The sequence below is a fragment of the Mustela putorius genome, unplaced genomic scaffold (genome assembly GCF_011764305.1).
Source record: "Mustela putorius furo isolate JIRA1106 unplaced genomic scaffold, ASM1176430v1.1 tig00000095_pilon_pilon_pilon, whole genome shotgun sequence".
Taxonomy (NCBI): Eukaryota; Metazoa; Chordata; class Mammalia; order Carnivora; family Mustelidae; genus Mustela; species Mustela putorius.
The window spans coordinates 3632414-3654997 of record NW_025421280.1 but is presented as its reverse complement, the minus strand read 5'-3'; the positions used below and the strand labels follow the sequence as shown (position 1 = coordinate 3654997).

General features: G+C 37.7%; 1 protein-coding gene across 1 annotated transcript in view; it reads right to left on the bottom strand.

Annotated features, from left to right (window-relative positions):
* MDFIC2 (MyoD family inhibitor domain containing 2) overlaps positions 1-22584 on the bottom strand; it is a 116112-nt gene that overhangs the window by 15842 nt on the left and 77686 nt on the right. Inside the window, exon 2 of the mRNA XM_045077460.1 lies at positions 1597-1689. Coding sequence (XP_044933395.1) covers positions 1597-1689 — 93 coding nt within the window. The remainder of the gene's footprint in view (positions 1-1596; positions 1690-22584) is intronic.

Sequence of the window (22584 nt, the reverse complement as noted above, 5' to 3'; positions counted from 1 at the left end):
GTGTCTCAAGAAATAAAGATGATGTTATCTCAGGAAAAAACAAATTGGTTAGCGGCTTTTATAGCTTGATGCACTTGGGTTAGTAATATGTTTAGGGCTTTAAAAAACTCAGCGCAGCCAATCAGGCTATAAACTCATGCCTAATTGGTATTACATATACGGTTGCTTTTTTATTGTCAGTATTTAAATATAAATGTTAAAAATTAAGCTATAATTATTCAAAATAGTCTCTGTTATGTTAAAACCATCACAATTTATTCATCCCAACGAAGCGAATGCCACTTAAAGTCTCTTTCTTGCATTATCTCATTTGAGGCTCACAACAGTTTTGCAAAGTATTATTATCACTATTATATGAATGAGGAAATGGATGGAAGGTCAGAGATTTTAGTGGTTTGCCCAAGATTACCCTGCTGGTAAGGGGCAAAGCTGGTACTTGCACTTAGGTCTTCTAATTCCTGTGACTGTCAAACTTCATGTCCGCAAATCGCTTTCTGACACCAGGCACTCTGATAGGAGATCAAAATACTTTTCTGAAGTACAACTCCTGTATCCCTTCTGATGTTTTTCTCTCCAAGGGTAATTGACCTCACTAGTCATTGATTAAGAGAGGCACTGGGCACGTGTGCTAAAAACCAGAACTCCAACAAATGACTGCTTTTTCCATACCCCTCAGAGTCCAAAGCAAGTGTCATCCTCTATATGAAGCTTTCTGCAATGACCCTGACTCCAACTGAAATTAATTGTTCCCCTTGGGAGTCCCCAGAGGTCTGGGTTGAGATCCATTTTTTTTTTTTTTTTTTTTGTACTGTGGTTAATTGTGGATGTATTTCTCTTCCCCTTCCTGTTGTGAGCTCCTAGAGGAAATGCATGCTCCATTCATCTTTGATTTCCCGGCACCTAGCACAGTGTCTGGCAGAAAGCAAGTGTTAAATAAATTTCAGATGACTGATGAACTGACTGACAGATTGAATGTGGGGTGTCTCAGCTTTCAGTTGACAATTGACTCATTTTCCCTGGGACAGGTTTTCTGAGCACATCTACCATCGGTCTTCCTCCCCCACTCTCGATATGCCAGTTAATCCTGATGAAAGTCTAAAAATTCTCTTTTGTGCTAAAATACATATTAATTTTTATTTTGATTTGAAGGCAACATTTGCATTGATATCTGTAAAACTGTGAAGAATGTAAAAAGGCACAAAGAAAATAAAATCCCCTATAATTCTACCACTATTAACACATTATTATATTTGTTTCACAAAAAGACAATGGAAATATTTGGTGTATATATATCTTTATATATGTCAGAGCTGGAATATGTCTATATTACAGATAGTAAAATTAGAATAGGATATATATGTTCTAATTTTAATAAATTATATATATCACATGTCTACTACTTGCAAGATGTGTCATTCAATTCGGTATATTATATATATTACATACAGTGCTTCCAAGATGTGTCACTCACTCTTTTAGGACTTTTCCATAAATGAACTCATTTAATACTCCCAGCAGCTCTGTGGTAGTTACTACTGGTGCCATGCCCATTTTTTGGATGGGGACACTTAAGCGCAGTGATGTGAAGTAACTTACTCAAGGTCACACAACTACGAAGGGATGAAACTGTGATTTTTAACTTAGCCATCGCCAGAGTCCATGCTTCTAGCCATGATGCTTTATTGTCCTCTAGAGATTTAACAAGAAAAACAGTATCGGGATTTTATCGAATACATTATATATGCTACCATTATATCAGGAGCATTTCTCTCTATCCTAAAGATTATTTAAAAACATCCTCAGGTCTCAATTCATGTGTCACTTCTTGGGTGAGGTCTTCTCTTACACTAAATCTAAAGCAATATTTCTCAATAGGGGCAGATTTTGGCAATGGCTAGAGACATGTTTTATTGTCCTGACAGGGGTGAGTGCATCTAGTAGTAGTACTAGTGAGTACTGGGTGAGTAGCCCAGGCGATACTGCTAAACATACTTCAAGGCACAAGAACTCCTTCTCCCTGCTCCTGCCCAAATAAAATGTAAAGACTATGGTTTCAAATGTCAGTAGTGCTGAAGCTGAGAAATCCATAGAGAAAGTAGTCCCAGGCTCTCACCACCAGCCAATTCCATGTCTCATTGTCCTCATAGTGCTTTCCAGTATTCTGAAAATGTTTTGTTTATGTGTTTGTTGGTTCACTTGTGGAGTTCAAGTATCTTCTATCCTTGACTGAAATATGAGAGTTTTGTCTGTATTAATTAATTGCTATATCCTAGAAGACGACTTGGGACATAGTTGGTACTTAATGAATAAGGGGTCAAAGAATGCATAACATTTCTTGCATGTTGTATCATAAAGTACTTAACAATTTCCCCATTTAATTAAAAAAATAGATTGTTTCCTTTTTTTGCTACTTGAGTACATTTAAGCATTACCTTCATGAATCTTTTTGTATATCTATTTGTTTATATCGGTTGAATTAATGCAAAATGACTTATTGCATTAATGGCCAGATTTCTAAAGGTCTGAATATATTGTACTAATTATTGCCTTCCAGAAAGATCATGTCAATTTATACTTACACCAATAGTAATTGGAAGAAGTTTGCTATTCTCAGGCCAATTCTAGATTTTACCAATAAATAATTTATTTTTATCAGTTTGAAAAGAACATTGAGTCAAGTTTCCAAATTTTCTAAATCCAAAAAGAGTCTTTCACTATCATGAGAGGTAGAAGATTTTGTTTTGTTTTGTTTCCATATGCACTGCCTTTCTGAGGAAACTTCTTTCCACAACTAAATTCATGGGTAATGCTGAGATCTCCTGCATTATTCAGAGTGGGTAGTAGATCAAGAACTCTTGTTGAACAAAGTTTATTGAATGATTGGCAGTTGAATTTGGATCATTTAGCTCGTTCTTGCCTTTGTGTCACAAGGTCTCTGAGGTGACATATCAGGTGACAGACTTTGGAGGCTCCCTGTTTACTTCGAGACCTTGAGCAGTTAGTATCCATCAATTATACATCTGGATAAATGGAGAATAGAGATGTGTTCTACACAGAGATCCTGGGGCGGTCAGAAATCAAGCCCCACTGGAAGGAAGGGCAAGAAGTAACCAGGAGAAACAAATGACCTGTTTATTCACAACCCCTTTTTGCCCACAGTGTTTGCCCAATGTATTATGGAATCTATGAATCTAATTGAGGGGTTAAGATTTATTTTCCTAGTAGTAAAAAAAAAAAAAAAAAATTATTTTCCTGTTGGAACCACATGGTAGAAGTTGACCCTGTGGTCTCCAAAGTGGCATATATAGACCTAGCAGATTTACAGAACTATCCAATGGGGCTAGAACATCTATTTACATTAATTTTTAAAAAAATATCAGTATAGTAGCTATTTTTGCACATTTTATAATGTATATAGCAGTTAATATGGCAGCATATGTGTCCATTGTGTGTGCATCTACATGCGTGTATGTCTACACGTATGCACACAAGCAAGCATACACACACGTGCACGCGTGTGTGTGTGTGTGTGTGTGTAATGGGCTTGCTATCCCTCCCCTTTTTTTTACTAATAAAAGTTTACAATAAAAACTTTGGAGGTCACTGGTCTAAGTGATAGACTAAGGTCAGCTCTCTCTCTGTCCCCCTCCACCTGAAGGAAAATCAATTTTCTTATTCTTCCTTTTGGTACCCAGGGTGTGGTTGCTGGAACATTTACAGCCACAGCAGCTGCAGTAGTGGCCTGAGTAGACTTTTCCTCTGAGTTTCTATAGTGGTAACAGGATTAACAGACTCTATTCTGGAAGTACTTGGGTGGCATAACACCTCCCAGCAGAACTATTCCTGACAAGGATGTGCAGATGGAAATGCATATTTATGTCACTTAAAGCCTACCAGAGACACAAGGATTTGAGCTATAACAATAAATAGAAAAAAAAAAATCTCCAGCGTTTTTGGTAACCCATACTCAAGTGCATTGACTGTGCTTGGCGAAAGACCTACAGTTTGCTCTTTGTCCAAGCATAAAATATTCAACATTCACGCATGTTAAGGTAGACTATTCTGAATATATTTGAGAGTGTTAAAACAAGCTAGCACAAAGTTAGGTTAAGATTTCAGGTCTTAAAAATAACAGGACAATTCTATGAAGTGTTTGGGCCATTTGAAGGGGAAAAAAGTCTCCTTTAGAAGAAGTGTCCAATTATTCCATTTATTAATAATGATAGGTTTGAAAATCATTTTCAGAGACCGAATAGTCATTGTAATCAAAGTTTACAGTTTAAGATATCTTTTTAGCAAGCCTTGATATACCTTCTGCTAGCTTCCTTCTAAAATACTTAACGACAATAGAGAAAAAGAAAAATGCTCCCATCCACAGAATACATGTTATATTGACCTGGAGTTATTTACTCTACACATCAACCTATTAGAATTGAACGGAAGAATTCAATCAGTCTGGCACTTATGCTGAGAAGAAAATGAGCAGTCTTTATTTCCCTGTTCTTGGCTCAGGATCCCAAAAACTGAGTTGCCATGGCTTTTGATGAGGTGTGCTTTGTGACCTGACCAGAGAGCTCTAACTCTTCATCACTCTAACCAATCCAGGTAGGGTTTGTGACAAGAAACAGAAGAAGACTTTCAAAAACTGTTCAGGGTTCTCATTAGGTTACACGAAGAGCTCTATGAAGAAAGGAGAAGATAATCTCAAGAAGCAAATTGAGATAAAAAGCCTACAGGACAGATCCAAAGGGACATGGTGAAATTAAAGATTCTGAAAAAGTCAAAATTGTACTTAGAGAATTAAAATCTGCCTTAGGAGCAGCAAAGCACTGAATTGACACGGCAGAAAATAGCAGTAGTAATGTGGAGCACAAATATGAACAACTTCCCCATGGTACAAAGGTAAAAAAGACAGGATTCAAGCTATGATAGCAAAAATGGCACTAGGTACATGGATCAAAGCATGCTGCTGTCACCTAATAAGTAAGTTTTCCAAAGAAGAAACCAAAGCAATTTAAACGTAAGCTTTGTTCAAAAGATAATCCTGAAGTATATGTTCTAAGTAGAGACAATTTTTGAATGTGTACCTCACTGCTTAAAATTTAGGAAAAAGAGACTCACAATCCTAGAAAATATTTTGAATTACAAAAATAAAGATCTTTTTTCAAACATGCAGACAAGCAAAACTGTAGGAAAAAACTGTCCTGAGTTTGTCCCCTAATCCTTCTTGCACAAAACGAAGTGCCAGAAAACAGCCACACAATATTTTCTCGATTTTGAGGGAATAAAATTTTGCCTTGATCATTTTATCCTCAATCCACTCGGCTTTTCTGTGCAGAAGTCCAATAAGTCATTCTCATCATGCAGTCTCAGGAGAAAAATGTCCTACCCCAGATAAAAGCAATGAAGACTTTCTTGAAAAAACTACTTAGAATCCTATTTTCACTTTGTGAGACAGCAAAAACAAAATCAGGAACTTAAGTTGTGAGAAGCTGAGGTGAGGAAAGGTGACAGATCTTCCTAGGAATTACAAGGATACTGTTGGGGTGAGCTTCGGCATTCAAAACCAAGTTTCATTGGAGGATACAAAGCCAGAAACCAGGAAGTGTGTGGAAGTCTTTGGTCTCTTATTTAGGATGGTATCTGGGTGTAAAGTAAGGAAAACTTTGCATGATTAATTTTTATTCTTGATTGTGGGAGTAACCTTGAAATGACATGTAAGAAAGATGCTCCAGTAAAACCTCCACTCACAGAAGAGTTTGCTGAATTTTCCAACTGAGCATGAATTTTCCAATTTTCTCAATCTTAGGTTTTCTTAAATGAGCATTTCCATGCAAAGGGCTGTCCTGGAGCTTAGAAGGATATATTGCTTCATTGAAGAGATAGTCCCTTTATAAATGACAAATTAAAAATGAGGATTTTTAAAATGAGTGCCGAAACGTGCTAACATCATGATGTGGATCAGGAACAAAGATAGTTGAAGGGAAGCTTTAGTGGCTAGACTGGTCAGTGTAGTAGACACTGGTCATTCTCTTTTTTGGAAAGTGCTAGAGGTACTTCCTTTTTTAACAAAAGAAATGATGAAGGCAAGTATTGTATATTTTTATTCTTAAGTGAATTTCTAAAATATTTTCACAAAGAAAGGAGGAAGAGAGAATGAAGGAATGAACTCTAGATCATCACTCAAGACTCAGAGGAAATGGTGCTTTATTTAACAACTATTTGTCAGTTGCTACTGTACCTGGAAATCCTTCCAGGTCCTGGGAATACAAGGATGAATGAAACCCATTTCTGCCTCACAGACATCTCAGCCTTCCCTAACCTGTGAAGAAGAAGGTCATTTCTGTGCTTCCATACCATTCTGTGTTAAGTGCATCTTTCCTACCTTGGTGTCCCTGAGCCTAGCCCAGTGCTTGGCATAGAAGTCAAATGAATGTAGGTGTGTGTCAGCTTACAAAAACGGCAGGTGACTGAATGCTTTAATATGGTTCTCTGGCTTCTTCTAGTCCTGTGCACTTCCATATATTACAATGCATCCGAATCGGGCATGATAATAACCAACGTGGGTGCAATATTTTCAGATAAAAAGTTTTCAGAGATGGAGCTCTCTGAAAACTAAATAGAATTATAGAATTTTAGATGTGGAATTAACTGTAGATGTCAGTCAGTTTCATTTCCCGCACACCAATTCATCCCTTCATTCATTCATTTAGCACCTGCTATAATAATAAAAGTAATGATAGTTAACATTTGCTTCACACTATGAGGAGCTTTGAATGGATTCTCATTTAATCCTCACAATAACCCAATGAAGAAGTTATTACAAGTTCAGCTTTCCTAGTGAGGAAGGGGGTTGTGCTTTATTCACTGTTGCATTCCTAAGCTAGCAAAGATCAGAGTAAGAAGTTGAATTTAGGGTTTTGGCAACTATCATTTTCCCTCTTAACCACTGTGGTGTATGCAAGGGATGCAAAAGTGAGTGAGACCTAATTGTGCCTTCGGGGACTATGGTGTCTTTAACGGAGACTGCCCACAAGCAACCCTGGTCAACAGGTAGATTGTCCACAGGCAAAACTTCTATGCCATTTGTAACCTGATTTTTGTGCCAGTGTAATTCTGTTTAATAGCTAATGTCTGGTCAGAATTCCCCAGTGAGGCCAAGGTTCAAATAAAGGGGGGAAAAGGAGATTGTGCATTATGGGAAATAAGACAGTTTAGCTATTGTCCTACTTTCTGGGACTCTGATGCATATGATTATGTCAAGCTATCATTGTTAAGGCCATCTTCCATGTTTATAGGTCATGGCTCAGTTCGAAGATGAAGGTTGGTTCTCATCCTATCAGTTGGGTGGATTAATCACCTGATTGCCCCTTCAAGAGGCTCTAGAAATTAGGTTGTCATAGAAACAACAGCAACCACAACAACACTCTTGCGCCTGGCTGACATCCTCTAGATCTAGTAGGTAAGTGCTCTGGCTCTACCAGTTTAGGAAATAACAATATTAACCACGCCCACCCTTTATGCTTTAGGTTTCTCTAGGTGCTTTTACATTCCACATGCTCCCCTTCAAGCTGACAGGACAAAGATGTTCTGCTGGTTCTTTTTGACTCTGGAAATTTAAGATCTAAGCTAGGAGTACAGTCATAGCAATAGAGTCTCAGAGGTTGGGTCAAATTGGAATTCTTGGCAACTGGAATTGGGGACTCTGAAATTCCCAGGTCTTCAGTTTCTGAAATACTTTTATGTTGCCATAAAGGTAAAACTAGTCATTGTAGTTCATTGTTAAGAGCTCATTGGCATTTGTATTTTTGTCAAATGAGTTATATAAAACTGCATTTTAAATAATTTTAAATAATTTATATTTATGGATTTGTTTGTGTCTGTGTGCTTGTAATTTAGTACTTCGGATGGCCAGGCTTTCAACAAAGCAGCTCCCTACTACTGCTGCATCTGCTTCGGATTAATCTCACTTTAACTGAATGCCAAATACATTTGCAGAAGCTCAAGAAGTTGAAAACAGTAACAGAAATTCTAAAGGAATAATACTTAAAATGGAACCATAGGGCCTCCTGGGTTACATGAACTTACTTACTACTTAGTTAATGGAATATTTAAACCTGAAATGAGCCAGCCATACTTTGTTTGAAGTTGTCCCTTGGTGATACAAACAAGTATAAATATACCAGGTGAGTCCAATTCAGTAATTGTGCCAGACTGAAAGAGTGGTTTTTTTTTTCCTCTAAGAGAGCTCCAGAAGATACTGCTGATGTTTTAAGGAAAATACATATGCTATTGTCAAGGTTGCTTTGAGACGAGTACCTTTATAGGTGATCAGCTTGTTGAGTCCAACTAGAATATGTAAACAGATTATACAGTGTGTTGGCATGAGCTCACTGAAACCTTGTTGTAGAATACCAGGGCAGTGATTCTTAAACTTTAGCATTCATCGGAATCACCGGGAGTGCGCATTAAACCACTGATGGCTGTTATACTCTCAGGATTTCTGATTCTGTTAGTCTGTGTTAGGGGTGGACTTTAATTTCAAGTAAATTCCCATCACAGAGAGTGATGGGAAACTTGGAGTGTCTTATGGTCACGTCTGCCACCTGCTGTAATCACCACATAGTGATTCTCATGAGCCTCTATTAGTCTATTTACAGCAGGACGTTAATTTATGAAAGCAAGACTTTGGGCTCAGTTTTCATTTATTGTACACCTATTGGAGTTAGGAAGCAACTGAAACTGACTTTGTGCCCAAGGTCACACAGCCAGGCCTCAAACCCAGTCCACTCAAGCTTTTGCTTTCATCTATCTCTGCACAGATTCCTTAAAATCTGCTGAGATAAGTCCAAATTGTGGATATAAACACTTGAGTCCAATAATTGGGCCCCACTTATGATTAAAGAGTTTTAGTTAGAATCAAAAGGAGTCCCTTTCCCTTTCTAAGCAAACATTTTTTGTTGAGATTTCAAGGAAACTAAATGTAGCACCTTGATTCAGAAGGATTGAAGTTCTCTTTCCCTAGAAACATGAGGGTTCGGTTGACAAGTTCTTGTACTCCAGCCTTGTCATAAGGAGTTGTAAAGGCTGGTATCCTGCCCCAGGTTCACCTCCAAAACTTAATTCTAAGAAATTTCTTTTTTCAGTGTGTCCTAGCCAAGGTTAAGAGCACCACAGAACAGAACCATGTCAACCACAAGCTTCCACGCATTCAGCTTAATTCACATACAAATCAATGCTGGGCTGCTTTGGGGCTCTTTTGGCATTTTTCCCCCCTCATGGGTGAATTTGTTTTTATGATCACTCTTTAAGACCTAATCTTTGTTCCTCTTTTATTGTTTTCTTTCTCTAATGCTCTTAGTCAGTCTGACTTTTGTGCCCTCCTTTTCTCCACTGACTCTTGTGGTTTTCTTTCTTTCTTGAGTCTAAACTGAGCTTTCTGCAGTGGGTATATACAAGAAGGTCATGTGTACGGTCTGTATATTTCCTGCGTGTCTTAATATTCATTATTGATAACAGCAGACATTGTTAAAAACACCAGGTTAATGTAGAAATCAAATCCCTGGATCTATCTTTATCACTAATAGACAGAGGAGAAATAATGGGGTGTGGATAAAACTGGCTTAGTGAACTATAAACATATTTTCCTCTAAGTGTGTAAGCAGACGTTTTGCAGATTGACTCCAAGTGCCAGCTAAGGACATTACCTGGACCAGACATACTGCATTCTTCCTGGGTCTTCCACGCACATTATAATGACAGGTGAATAACCCCAGTTCCGATATAGCCATGACTCCATGGTGCAGCTGATGTGAAAACCTCAGCGGCTGAGCCATTTTGCTACATTACGCTCTTTCACCCATTCTGGAAGCCCTTTGGATGAGCTCCAGGTGTCCCATAAAAGGTGGCACTTCTTTATAAAGAAAAACGCTTCGTTTTCTTGTTGGCAGCCCTTAATGAGTGTGTTCCCTGAAGATAGGAAAGCACCCTGCAGAGGACACATTTAATGCCCCACTATAATTTCCACAATGCTCACTCTTTGTCTGATTTTACAACTGCCCCTTTGCCTTCCCAAGTGCCACAGGCAGTAATGGGGTCAGTTAGAGAGTTTCCTTCAACACTTGGGAGTCTACCCTCTGAGACTTTAGCGGAGTTAAACATCAGGAGAAAATTCACCTTCTTCTTTTTTTTCTTTTTCTTTTTCTATATATATATATATATATAGAAAAATATATATATATATATATTTATATATATATATATTTTTTTCTATATATATATATATATATTCTATATATATATAGAAAAATATATATATATATATATATATTTTAATTCATTTGGAAGTTCACTCAGCAAAATGCCATCTTCCATTCGGTTCTTTATTAACGGTTGATAAAGTCCCTGTAATTTTTGAAGTTTTTTTTTCCCCTGTGAACCATCCAACAAAGAAAGGAGATGGATGAAAATGTATGTTAAGTGAAAACATAATATTATATCTTCTTTTACGTTCGCAAAGGGTGTTAAAACAGATTCATTAGTTTTGACTAAATACAAGGTTTCTGTAAGGATTTTCGGTAAGTGACATGACAATGTTGATATGTGAGCTCAAGACAATGGAGGTTAAAACTGTTTGAAAATATGTTTCTCTGATATAGCTTGCATGTTGAGAAAGTTACAGAATAAATATATGGTAGATATTTTCCAATGTAAGAAAAGGATTTTTAAGACAGGGATGTCTTTTCATGAAACACCTTTTGTGCCATGATGAGCTAGCCAACAAAAGAATTTTTTGGGGGGGGGTTAATAAGAGAAAGTAATTTATAATACTGATATGTCAATATGTTTTTCAATAAACTTTTCCCCAGATTTTCTCGAATTCTCGTCAGTGTAAGAATTATAATTATATGTCTTCTTCCCACTTTGAAAGTGGCACAAGGTGCTCATTTGCAGTTCTGCTGTTCAATTGTCACTAGAATAGAAATGTCATGACTCAGTTAACAATGCTTTATTATTCACATTGATCTTTTTTTATAGTGTTCTTTATCTCAAAAACATTGTAAATCAGATATCTACCTCCCACTCTTTTGTTCATTTGCAAATTTTTATTATTCTAGTTTAAGAAAGCAATGGTATGTCAAGAGTTGGTGTATACTGTTTATGTTCTCCCTGCTTCAGAATCTTTTCCTCTGTACGAAGGATGCCAGAAGCATCCCTAATTCTAACTTTATACACCCTCATAAGAAAATTTTGTATCTCGTGTGGATCCAAAGAGGTTTGATGTTTTTTTTTTTTTTTTTTAATCCACAAAGATGAAACAATGGAGGGAAACTATACTTTAGTGTTAAGAACAAAAGTTCTTTAGAGTTATGTCTTTTAAAATATTATTGCTTGCTTCTGACTCAGTTTCTCCCTCTCTAGCCATGCATGTGCCTTATACTACATTATTTCTTTCTAACAATTCAGGATCGATGGTGGGGCTCTTGTGAGATAACATCACCATGAGCCCTGTTTTGACAGATGATGCCACTGGAGAGAGTAGTGGCCTCTGTGGACTTAAAAGTCAAGTCAAGCAGAGAAAGACAACTATCATATGATCTCCCTGATATGAGGAAGTGGTGATGCAACATGGGGGCTTAAGTGAGTAAGAGAAGAATCAATGAAACAAGATGGGATTGGGAGGGAGACAAACCATAAGTGACTCTTAATCTCACAAAACAAACTGAGGGTTGCTGGGGGGAGGGGGTTTGGGAGAAGGGGGTGGGATTATGGACATTGGGGAGGGTATGTGCTTTGGTGAGTGCTGTGAAGTGTGTAAACCTGGTGATTCACAGACCTGTACCCCTGGGGATAAAAATATATGTTTATAAAATAGTTATATTTAAAAAAACAAAAACAAAACAAAACAAAACAAAAAAAAGTCATGGCATCAAATCATTGTTCCTTCACCAACTACCAAGTTGGTTATTGATGGATATTGACAGGACCTAAAACAATGACGAAGTGGTGTGAAGCATAGCACTCCATTCCTGAATCCATCTCTAAGTGGAAGGGTATGGTAACCATGTGAGTTAATCAACATTTATTTAAGTAAAGACTACACAGTACCTCACCCAACAGAAGATTTGGAAATAAGGCAGCAACTAGAGATTCACTCACTCATTTAGGAAACATTTATAGGCTCTTTATAAAGTACTTGGCAATAGGCTAAGTGCTGGTAGATAGATACAGATAAATAAGACCTGGGCCTGCCTTCAGAGTTCACTATTCTGTGGGGCGACGGGCATTCAGGCAATTTCCGGAGCATATGATAAGTGGATAATTGAGGTATGTACACAGTTCTATGGGTGCAAAATTCAGGAATTTGCAGTTATGCTGGATGCCATGCAGGAATATATCTAAGACAAGATAAAATTTCCATTGAGTCTTAAAAATTAGTATTCAATAACCAGTTGGGAATTAAAAGGAGGGACATTGCATGAAGTAGAAAAAGTTTATAAAACTTCAAATTGTGGAAACCAGTGTTAAGCAGAGCATGGTAAGATCTTTCTTTAGCCTTTAGCCTCTGGGGTAATGGTTCTTGATCTGGGAGGGATGGGCCCCAAGGGAATATGTGGGTCGTCTCTTGGAAAAATGCACTATATTCAGACATACGATACAGGTGATCCAACCCTACCCCCACAAACATCCAAACTGAGTCTGAAATAAAGGTTTTAAGGAGGAATAAAATAAAATCTTATCTTTGTCTCAGAAAGGCCAATATGAAGGATGGATTTTACGGAAAGACTGGAGTCCAGGATTCTAGTTATTGTTATTCGACTGCTGTCTTTCAAATTAACATGGAAACCAGTTCCTACCTTCTCATTACACGGTTTTTCTCTGAGCCACTGTGAATTAGTCTCTCTGAGTCTCTCCACACCTCTTCTCCTAGCCCAAGAGATGAAAACATTTTAAGAAAAAGAGTCTGGTTGAAAGGACTACATGCTACAGAGAAGGCAATAATATTTCCAGATGAAAAACAAATCACTGATTTTGGCAATCTGATAATGTTTGTTAAAACAATTTCAATAGATGAGTAAGAATAGAAGACAGATTAACAGGATGAGGGGAACAGAAATAAGAACATAGAAAAGCTGAACATGTATTACTCTCTCAATAGGTACTAATACTAAATATTTCTAGAGTATTTTGATGAGCCGATATTCCATAAGGCTTTTGATGCTGATCTAAATCTCTACCTTAACCCAATTTACTAAACATTGTTACTTTCCACATTTTACATATGAGGAGGCTAGGGCACAGAAGGATAATATAAGTTGTGAATTAAAATGACAGATAGTAAGAGGCACGGTTGGGATTTAAACAAGGAAGTTTGGTTTCAGAAAAGAAGGTGAGTTTTAACTATTACAGTGTACTTCCTCTGATAAAGTAGATGTCATAGGTAAATAGTAACACTCATAATACATGTATTGTAATGGGTAATATTGATAATATAGTAGTCTTATAGTGATTAGTAAGCAATCTATATTATATGCAAAAGAGAAACTTCAATCTCAATTTGAATAGGTTGCCACTATTAGAATAATGTTTGCTAAATATTTCATTATTTGGGACTGGATAAGGTGCTAGCCATAGTCTTCAGTTCCCTTAAGTTTTAGAAGTTTTGATGTGAAGAAAGACATTTTTCAAAGATGACTATCTATAACAAGATCTTAAATATTACAATAATGTAAAAATACTGAAGAAAGCGAATGTTGCATCATGTTGTGTTTCACTGTAAATGGAAAAAAAAACCTTGACAAAATCCTTTGTTTCTGATGAAAGTTTAATTTGAAAACTAAACTATCTCCAGCTTAAGCATTCATTCCTATCCCTCAAAAGGAGCCGTTTGTCTTATGACTAATGTTAGGTTGCCAAAAAAATAATGTTTCACTAATAGAGATTCAGAGATAGTCTCGGTTTTTGAATGATAGCACAAAAGTTCTGGGAGAAGGATCCCTGGGACCTTTGCTCCCCATCATTTGTCCTTGTCTTCTAGCTAAAATATGTGAATACACATAGGAAAGGAATATAGTTCCCAAGTCAGCATACTGGATCCTGATGAAATAGTCAAGATTTTTTACTTTTGAAAAGGATGATGCTCAATGTTAAAAATTAAAAACGGAAAAACAAAGAGTTTCATAGTTTAATAAAAAAAATGTATCTTCCTCACACTGATGTTTTTCATGAATCATTTCTTCTTTGATAGATAGTATTCAGCTTTTATTTGTATTATGATTTTCCTTACTGAGGAAAATGTACAACTGGGTTATTTCCTCAAATGCATCCATTCGTTTGGTAAATGGTCTTGTCTACTATATAGCAGACACTATAGCAGGTGAGGATAAACTCAGATGAAAACCCAAGTCAGGGGCGCCTGGGTGGTTCAGTGGTTAAGCGTCTGCCTTTAGCTCAGGTCATGATCCCAGGATCCTGGGTTTGAGTCCTACATCAGGCTCCCTGCTGGGCGGGAAGCCTGCTTCCCTCTCTCCCACTCCCCCCTGCTTGTGTTCTCTGTCTCACTGTGTCTCTCTCTGTCAAATAATAAATAAAATCTTTAAAGAAAACCAAAGACAAAAAACCCAAATCAGTCTTCACTTATCTTCCAACAGCCAAGTTCAGTTAAGTGACACTGAGAAAGCCATGTACCAAATGTGACAACAGGGGTTATGGGGATACCAGTGAGGGATGCTCACAGCCTCCATGGTAAAGGGTCTTTCCAGAGAAGATAAGTCAAGAGATGACTCTAGAGGAAGGATAGGAAGAATGCACATTTTCTTTTGCAAAAAGCATAAAACTTTTGGTAAAAAAATTTTTTTTTCTGTTACCAGCATCCTGGCACATATTGTAGAAGAGGGAGCAGCAAAGGAGAAGAAAAAACCAGAGACCTTCAAGTAAGTTCAGTGTGTAAGAGTATTTACTGGTCAACGGGGCTAGTGTGTGTATGCGTGCGTGTGTGTGTGTGTGTATCTCAATGGGGCTGATTTTATATATATATATATATATATATATATATATATATAATTGAGAGAGTATATATATATATATATAAACATTGCATATTCAGAGAATTCCTTCTTTACATATATTGGTATATCCTCTGCTTCAAGTGTAGCTAAGGAAAATACTCTCAAATATACCATCTTTAGCTCATAAAGATTTACGTTGGTGACACATCCTGATTTGGTTGCCTACTGAGTTGAATGTACTTCTTCTTTCTGGACACACAGTTACACAACATTTTCCGGTGACCTTTTTGCATCTGGATGGTGTCATGCAAATGGTTCTGGCAGAAGGGATGTGGGGAAAAAAGGATGTGTCACACTTACAAGTTTGTCTTCTAAACTATGTCACATGGTTCTCCACGTTTTATTCTTTATTTAATGGACAGCTTAAAGTGAAGGATGCAGTAGTGGGTGGAGGCTGGGGTAATTTGGTGATGGGCTTTAAGGAGCACATGATGTGATGTTATAAACAACTGATAAATTATTGAACACTACATCTTAAACTAATGATGTACTGTATGTTGGCTAATTGAATTTAAAGGGAAAAAAAAAAGGAATGCAGTAGAAAACTGGGGAGCCCCTGGTGATAGCAGAGCAAAAAGATTTAAAAAAACCTGGATCCCTGAGTCACCAGATGGGGGACAGTAACTTGAAATATCTACCTGTGTTGAGCTTTGAGTGGCTTGGGATGAATTTTTATTAAGTTAGGCCACGGAAATATGGGGTTTTTTGTTTGTCTGTTTGTTTTTTTTACAGCCACTACTCTTAATGAATCTGGCTCATAATATGCAATACAACTCATATGTGAATTCATTAATGAATGTTTTCAGTATTTACTATAGAATAATAATTTTTAAAGTATTTAATGTATATTGAATTCCAGGATTTGAACAGAATATATTTATTATATAAACTTATCTTATAGGAAATGCTATGAGGTAGGTAATATTATTACCATGCCCACTATAATGACTGAGAAATTGGGGTCCAAGAGTTAGAGACGTTTACTTAAGATCATAGAATTAACAAGAGTGTGGCCAAGATCTGAATCCATGCAACTGCCCACTTGACAGTATATTGTGTCCCACTGGCAGATCTGATAATATGTGTTGAACAACTAATGTCACATATTACTTCTTACAAGAAAGAAAACACAGTTGAATAACAAGCAGCATATTTCCCTTTATTCCATAAAATAATGTAGAAGATCCATTTCACCCCTAGTATAACAACAGAAACTCTTTTCACCAGTATGTCCTTTCATAAAAATATGTATTTGGATATAGATTGGTGTAAAACCCTTATTTTTGACCACTAGAACCTCATTTGGTTCTCAAAACCTCTACCAACTCATTTTAATTAGGCAAATAATAGGTGAATATACACACTTTTAAGTCTAGCCAAATGGATGTTTGAAAAACAACAGAAATCTCTCTTGGAATGGGCTGATAGAAGTCATTTATTTATTATTTACTGGTAAATACATGATTTCATTTAACAAAAAACTAAGCTGTGATCATAGCAATCTATAAATTACTAGTCAAGGAGTCTCATTTTTCGATGGCTACCTCCTCTCTGGTTTACTCTATGGAACAATTTATCCCATCCCTTCATCCTCTTTGAGTTTTGAAGAGAAGGTTCCATGACAAGTTTCCATGATGAATGCAAGGGCCAAGTATGCATTCAAATCTGAGGATTCTGCATGCCCCAGGCCGGCATTATCATCTTTCTCCCAGGGGGGAAAAGAGGGTCTCAACCAACAAAGCTCTTTATTCAAATAACAAACTTGTGTTTGAATAAAGAGACCTGCAACTTGATTACTTGTGCTACCTTTCCCAGCTCACAGGAGCTGGATTGACCCGTATGAGGGACTAGCAGCTGCGAGGCACGTCAACACTGGCCATGGTTCTGCATTTGTAACAAATACATTTTTACCTTTCGTGACAAAACAGCCCTATTGTTATCAGCCGTAAATTTATTAAAAACACTCAAGGGCTTTTAGTATGTGTACCGTGCATGAAAAATATGACTGCCTTACAGGCTCCGTGTGGCAATGGAAAAGAGGTTTTATTGAAGGAAACAGAGGTAGCAAACGGTGAGCAGTGCACAGGAAGGTAATTGTGCCTTTAACATTGGCGGCACATGTTCACTTAAGACTAAGACTCCTGCCCCTGCCTCATCCACACCCAAAGGACCTGCTAGACAAGCAGCCAGTCATCTCTCTCTGGGATCAAGCTGTCAACGCAAACTTGAATTCTTTCCCTTTTTCTGAGCTAAGCTCTACCCCCAGAGCTCCCAATGCCTTCCTGAGTGAAGGCTCTGAAAGAGCTCCCTTCTAAATTGCATCACATGCGCAGCACTCTTCAAACTGACAGAACAAAAGAGCCAAATTACAAAAGTATGGTCTGAGTGACTTGTTAGTTGCGCTGGATGATTACTTCTTAATGGGCTCTGAGAACAAGCTGTGGGTTTTGATGCTGCTTAACTAAACCTTGCAGAGTTCTTTCTAGTTAGTTACTAATTAAGGTTGATTTGCTTAATCAGCTAAACACACACTAATGAGAGAGAGAGAGACAGAGGGAAAGGAGATGGGGCAAAAGGTAGTCCCTTCTCCACTCTCTTACCCTTCCCAATTAGTGGCAGTGAAATTACGTGGTTCGCGAGTCACAAAGATAAATTCTCATCTGGAAGGACTAAACAGGCCTGCTGTGATTGTGTGTGTGTGTGTGTGTGCGTTTTCATGGCTTTTTCTCTTCCCAAACTGCTGCTTTGCCAAATAACAGTCCTGTTTTCTTGAAGGCTAGTTAGTGCTGGATGCCTCCGAAGCCTATTGTCTGCTTCTTCCGCCCCACTTCCCCCTAACCATTAATGAGTATGTTCAACTGGCCAGGGTCACTTTATTATTCTGACATAATGAACTGGGGGATGTGATTTCCAAGTTCTGCGGCTGACACTGGCAGGGTGACGATTTCACCTCGAGGTGCCCCAACTGTATACTCGACACACTTGGAAGAATAAATATTGATCTGCTTTCTGAGGATGTGCGCCATGTGAAATGTTAATGCTTTTAAACGACTTTGGGCATACAAAGTAGCTATTATTACCACTATTATTATAAGGTATAAAATCTCAGAGAGTATCTCATCTTTACCCTTTATCCTCATGATTAGTGCACATGTGTTGAGTGCCCACTGTATTCACACCACCACTCAAGTGACTGGATATAGTGATGACATTTTAAGACAAAGACATTCATTTTGTGACTCCTTAGCAAGGAAGGGAAGGGTTACTCTCCCCAGTCATTGAATACATATTGTTTTGTGAACTACTGATAATGAATATTTATTCCCTCATGGGTCCTCACTTGTTAATGGGTTGGAGATTTTCTACTTGTCTTCCCTAGGTGATTCATTCTTTTGTATAAAGAGAAGAAAAAAAAATCCATTTAAAATCATAGTTGGCTAAAAAATCTGAAGCCCTAAGAGAGATGGGGCTAATAGCTGAGGTTTGGTTTGGCAGAGTAATTTCTGAGATTGGATACTAAAGTGAGTTTCCCCCAAGCCATGGTATAGGAGGTGGTCCTAGTTAAATTGCCCTGTGTAAGAAGAAGCTGAAATTTGTGGTTTGGTTGGTACTGGTGAAGTTTGAGAGAAATAGGAGTGTAGTAATATGGCAAGAGGCAAGATCTCAGAATGGCATAATGGCCAATGAGAATGGTCAAGTGACATAGTTAACAACATAGCTATCTAAGATCATTTTAAAATTGCTTGCTAGCTAGTACTTTGATCACAAAGTCCTCGTCCCTACGATTTTTTTACTTTTCTCCAACTGGAGTACAAATCTATTAGATATAATCTATTGTTGATGATATTAAGAACAAAGAGATTGAAATCATATCCAGTGAAGCTACCTGAGGACCCAGATAGGTGATTGAGGTGTGGAAAAGTTTTGCAATGAGCAATTTGGGGTTGGGTAGGAGGCAATTCTCCTTTTCTCAAGGATTCTAGACAAGGATCTAGACTCTGAAGAGATTCCTGGGATGACATCTGAGTTATATATTTGTTTACTTATTAAATGTATTTATTCAAGTAATGGTTATTGAACACCTATTATATGCCAGGGATGTTGAGAGTGGTTTGGGAATACAAGAGTGATTAGTACTGAAAAGATCTTTGTTCTTAATATAGCTTATCATCGTAAGTAATGGGATACACCTATATCTACCTTGTAGCAATTTAGAAATTTATAGTGATTTTATGTGATCTGCCCACATACTACCATTTCTACTGTCTTCCATATGTCTTCCTTGCTTTCTTTGTTTTAAGTGAATTAATTTCTTCACTGGCTCCTGTAAAATTTTCCTCAAGTCACTGTCATATGTAATGCCTGCCTTCTTCTCACCTAGTTAAATCCTGCCAGCTTCTCTTTAAAACCTGCCTTGAACATACTCCGCCCAAAGAAACCTCAAGATTTTTCTGATTTAATTGGTCTGGAGGTCACTGTGGAGATTAAAATTTGTGACAGCTGCCAAGATGATTCTAATGTAGAGCCAGGGTTGAGAACCACAATTCAAAAGTGGACATATAGAGGGAATTTAAGATGGCAGTGCAGGGAGATCTTGAACTTAGCTCTTCCTGTGGACACAGCAAATCTATAGCCTCGCATGCAACAATTCTCTCTGAAGAGGATGTAGGAGCTGGACAAACATAGCCTGCACAACAAGGGACAGCACTGAGATGGGTAGAATAGGCAGAGACATGGTCTCGAGAAAAGAAAAGAAAAGAAAAGAAAAGCTACACCCAAGAAGAGATTTCATTGGGTGGGAGGGGTCTCAAAGATTTCCAGAGGAGCAAGAGATTTGAGCTCCACACCAGGCACTCTAACTGTTAGATCCTACACAAGAGAGATGAGTCCCAAAACATCTGGCTTTGAAAACCAACAGTAAATACATCCAGGAAAACTACAGAGTATAGGTAAAGGAAAACTGCTTTCAAAGCATCTGTGAAGACTCACTCACTCCGGAAACCAGTACAAAACACCAGACTGAAAAGTGCATAGACGGGGTGCCTTGGTGGTTCAGTGGGTTAAAGCCTCTGCCTTCAGCTCAGGTCATGGTCCTGGGGTCCTGAGATCGAGCCCCCCATCAGGCTCTCTGCTCAGCAGGGAGCCAGCTTCCTCCTCTCTCTCTGCATGCCTCTCTGCCTACTTGTGATCTCTCTCTGTCAAATAAAGAAATAAAATCTTAAAAAAAAAAAAAGAAAAAAGTGCATAGACCATAGATGAAGGAGAACCACTTGCTAATCATGGAGCACATACTGAAGAGGCAGGCAGTACCTGGGCCTCTCTTCAGGGACTGAGATGGTGGAGGGAGCCATTTTTGCTATCTTGTTCTGCTGTGGTGATCCTGGCACTAATGGGTGACATTTTGGAATCCTCTTTTTAAACTGTGAATGCCAGGGGTCATCCCCCTCTGAGAGCCTGGTACAAATTATACTTTAACTGTCCTCATAGCTAATAGAATGATAATGTTGCCCACCACTGTGTTCCAGCAGTTGTGGCCAGGCCTTGCAGATAGTCAAGCCAGGGGCCAACACTGCTCACCAATGTCCCTGCAATAGTCATAGACTTGCCACAACAGAAGGGCACATGCCACACCTGGCTCTAATGACACGGGGATGATGCTTCTGGGCTCCACAGGACATCTCCTATATACGATCACTCCTTTAAGACTAGGAGAGCTAGCTAAACTACCTAATACATAGAAACAAACACAGAGTTAGGCAAAATGAGAGAATAGAGGAATATGTCCTAGATGGAAAAACAAGACAAAACCTCAGAAAAAGAGCTAAACAAAATGAAGATAAAAAATCTACCCAATGAAAAGTTCAAAATATTGGTCCTAAAAATGTTTCCTGAACTTGGCAGAAGAATAGATAAACACAGTGAGGCCTTCAACAAAAAAAAATAGAAAATGTTTCCAACAGGAAATTCTTCCAAGCAGAGCTGTGACATATAATAGCAAAGAAATGAAAAAATACACTAGATGTAATAAACACCAAACTAGATAATTCAGAAGAATGGATCAATGGTCTGGGAGGAACTGTAGTGGAAATCATCTAAACTGAACAGAAAATAGGAAAAAAGAATTTTTATAAATATGAGAATGGTTTAAGGGACTTGTGGGACAACATTAAGCATGCTAATGCTTGCATTAGCATGGTCCCAGAAAGAGAAGAGAAAGATATAGGGGTAGAACAATTATTTGAAGTAATAATACCTGAAATTTTCTCTAACTTGAGGAAGGAAACAGACATCCAGGTCCAGAAAGAACAGAAAATTCCAAATAAGATGAACCCAAAGAGTTCCATAAAAAGACATGTAATGGTTAAAATGTCAAAAATTAAAGAGAGAATCTTAAAAGTGGCAAGAGAAAAGCAATTAGTTACATTTGAGGGAACCCCCATAAAACTTCCAGCTGATTCTGCAGTGGAACTTTGCAGACCATGAGCGAGTGGCATATATATTCAAAGTGCTCAAAGGAAAAAATTTCCAACCAAGAATACCATATCTGGTAAATTTGAAATTTAGGATAGATCAAGAGTTTCCCAGACAAGCAAGAACCAAAGGTGTTCTTCATCACTAAACTAGCTCTCTAAGAAATATTAAAGGCGGGCGCCTGGGTGGCTCAGTGGGTTAAGCCGCTGCCTTTGGCTCAGATCATGATCTCAAGTTCCTGGGATTGAGTCCCGCATCGGGCTCTCTGATCAGCAGGGAGCCTGCTTCCTCCTCTCTCTCTCTGCCTGCCTCTCTGCCTACTTGTAATCTCTCTCTATCAAATAAATAAATAAAATCTTAAAAAAAAAGAAATACTAAAGGCACTTCTTTAAGTGAAAAGAAAGAGCACTGATTATTATCAAGAATAGTCATGAAGGAAAAAAAAATCACACTGGTAAAGACAACAGAGTAAACATAATGGATCAACCATGTTATAGCTAGTATAGCAGTTAAAAGACAAAAATGGTCTAAATCAACTGTATCTACAGTAATTAGTTAAGGGATACACAAAATAAAAAGATTTAACATATAACATCAAAAACATAAAATGTGGGAGGAGGCAGTAAAAATGTAGTGCATTTAGAATGCATTCAAACTTAAGTGAACACTAAGTTAAAATAGACTTATATACATAGGTTGTTATATATAAATCTCATGGTAACCATACACACCAAAACCCACCTATAATAGATACATAAAAAATAAAGAGAAAGGAATCCAAACATAACACTAAAGAAAGTTATCAAATTGCAAGGAAAAAGAATAAGAGAAAAGCAAAGAAACAGAAATGAACTAGAGAGACAACCAGAAAACAATTGAGAAAAATGGCAATAAATACGTATCAGTACTTACTTTAAATGTAAGTAGACTAAATGCTCTAGTCAAAGACCTAGAGTGACTGAATTGATTAAAAAAACAAAAAAACAAAAAACCAAGACTCATCTGTATGCAGCCTACTAGAAACTCACTTCAGATTGAAAGACAC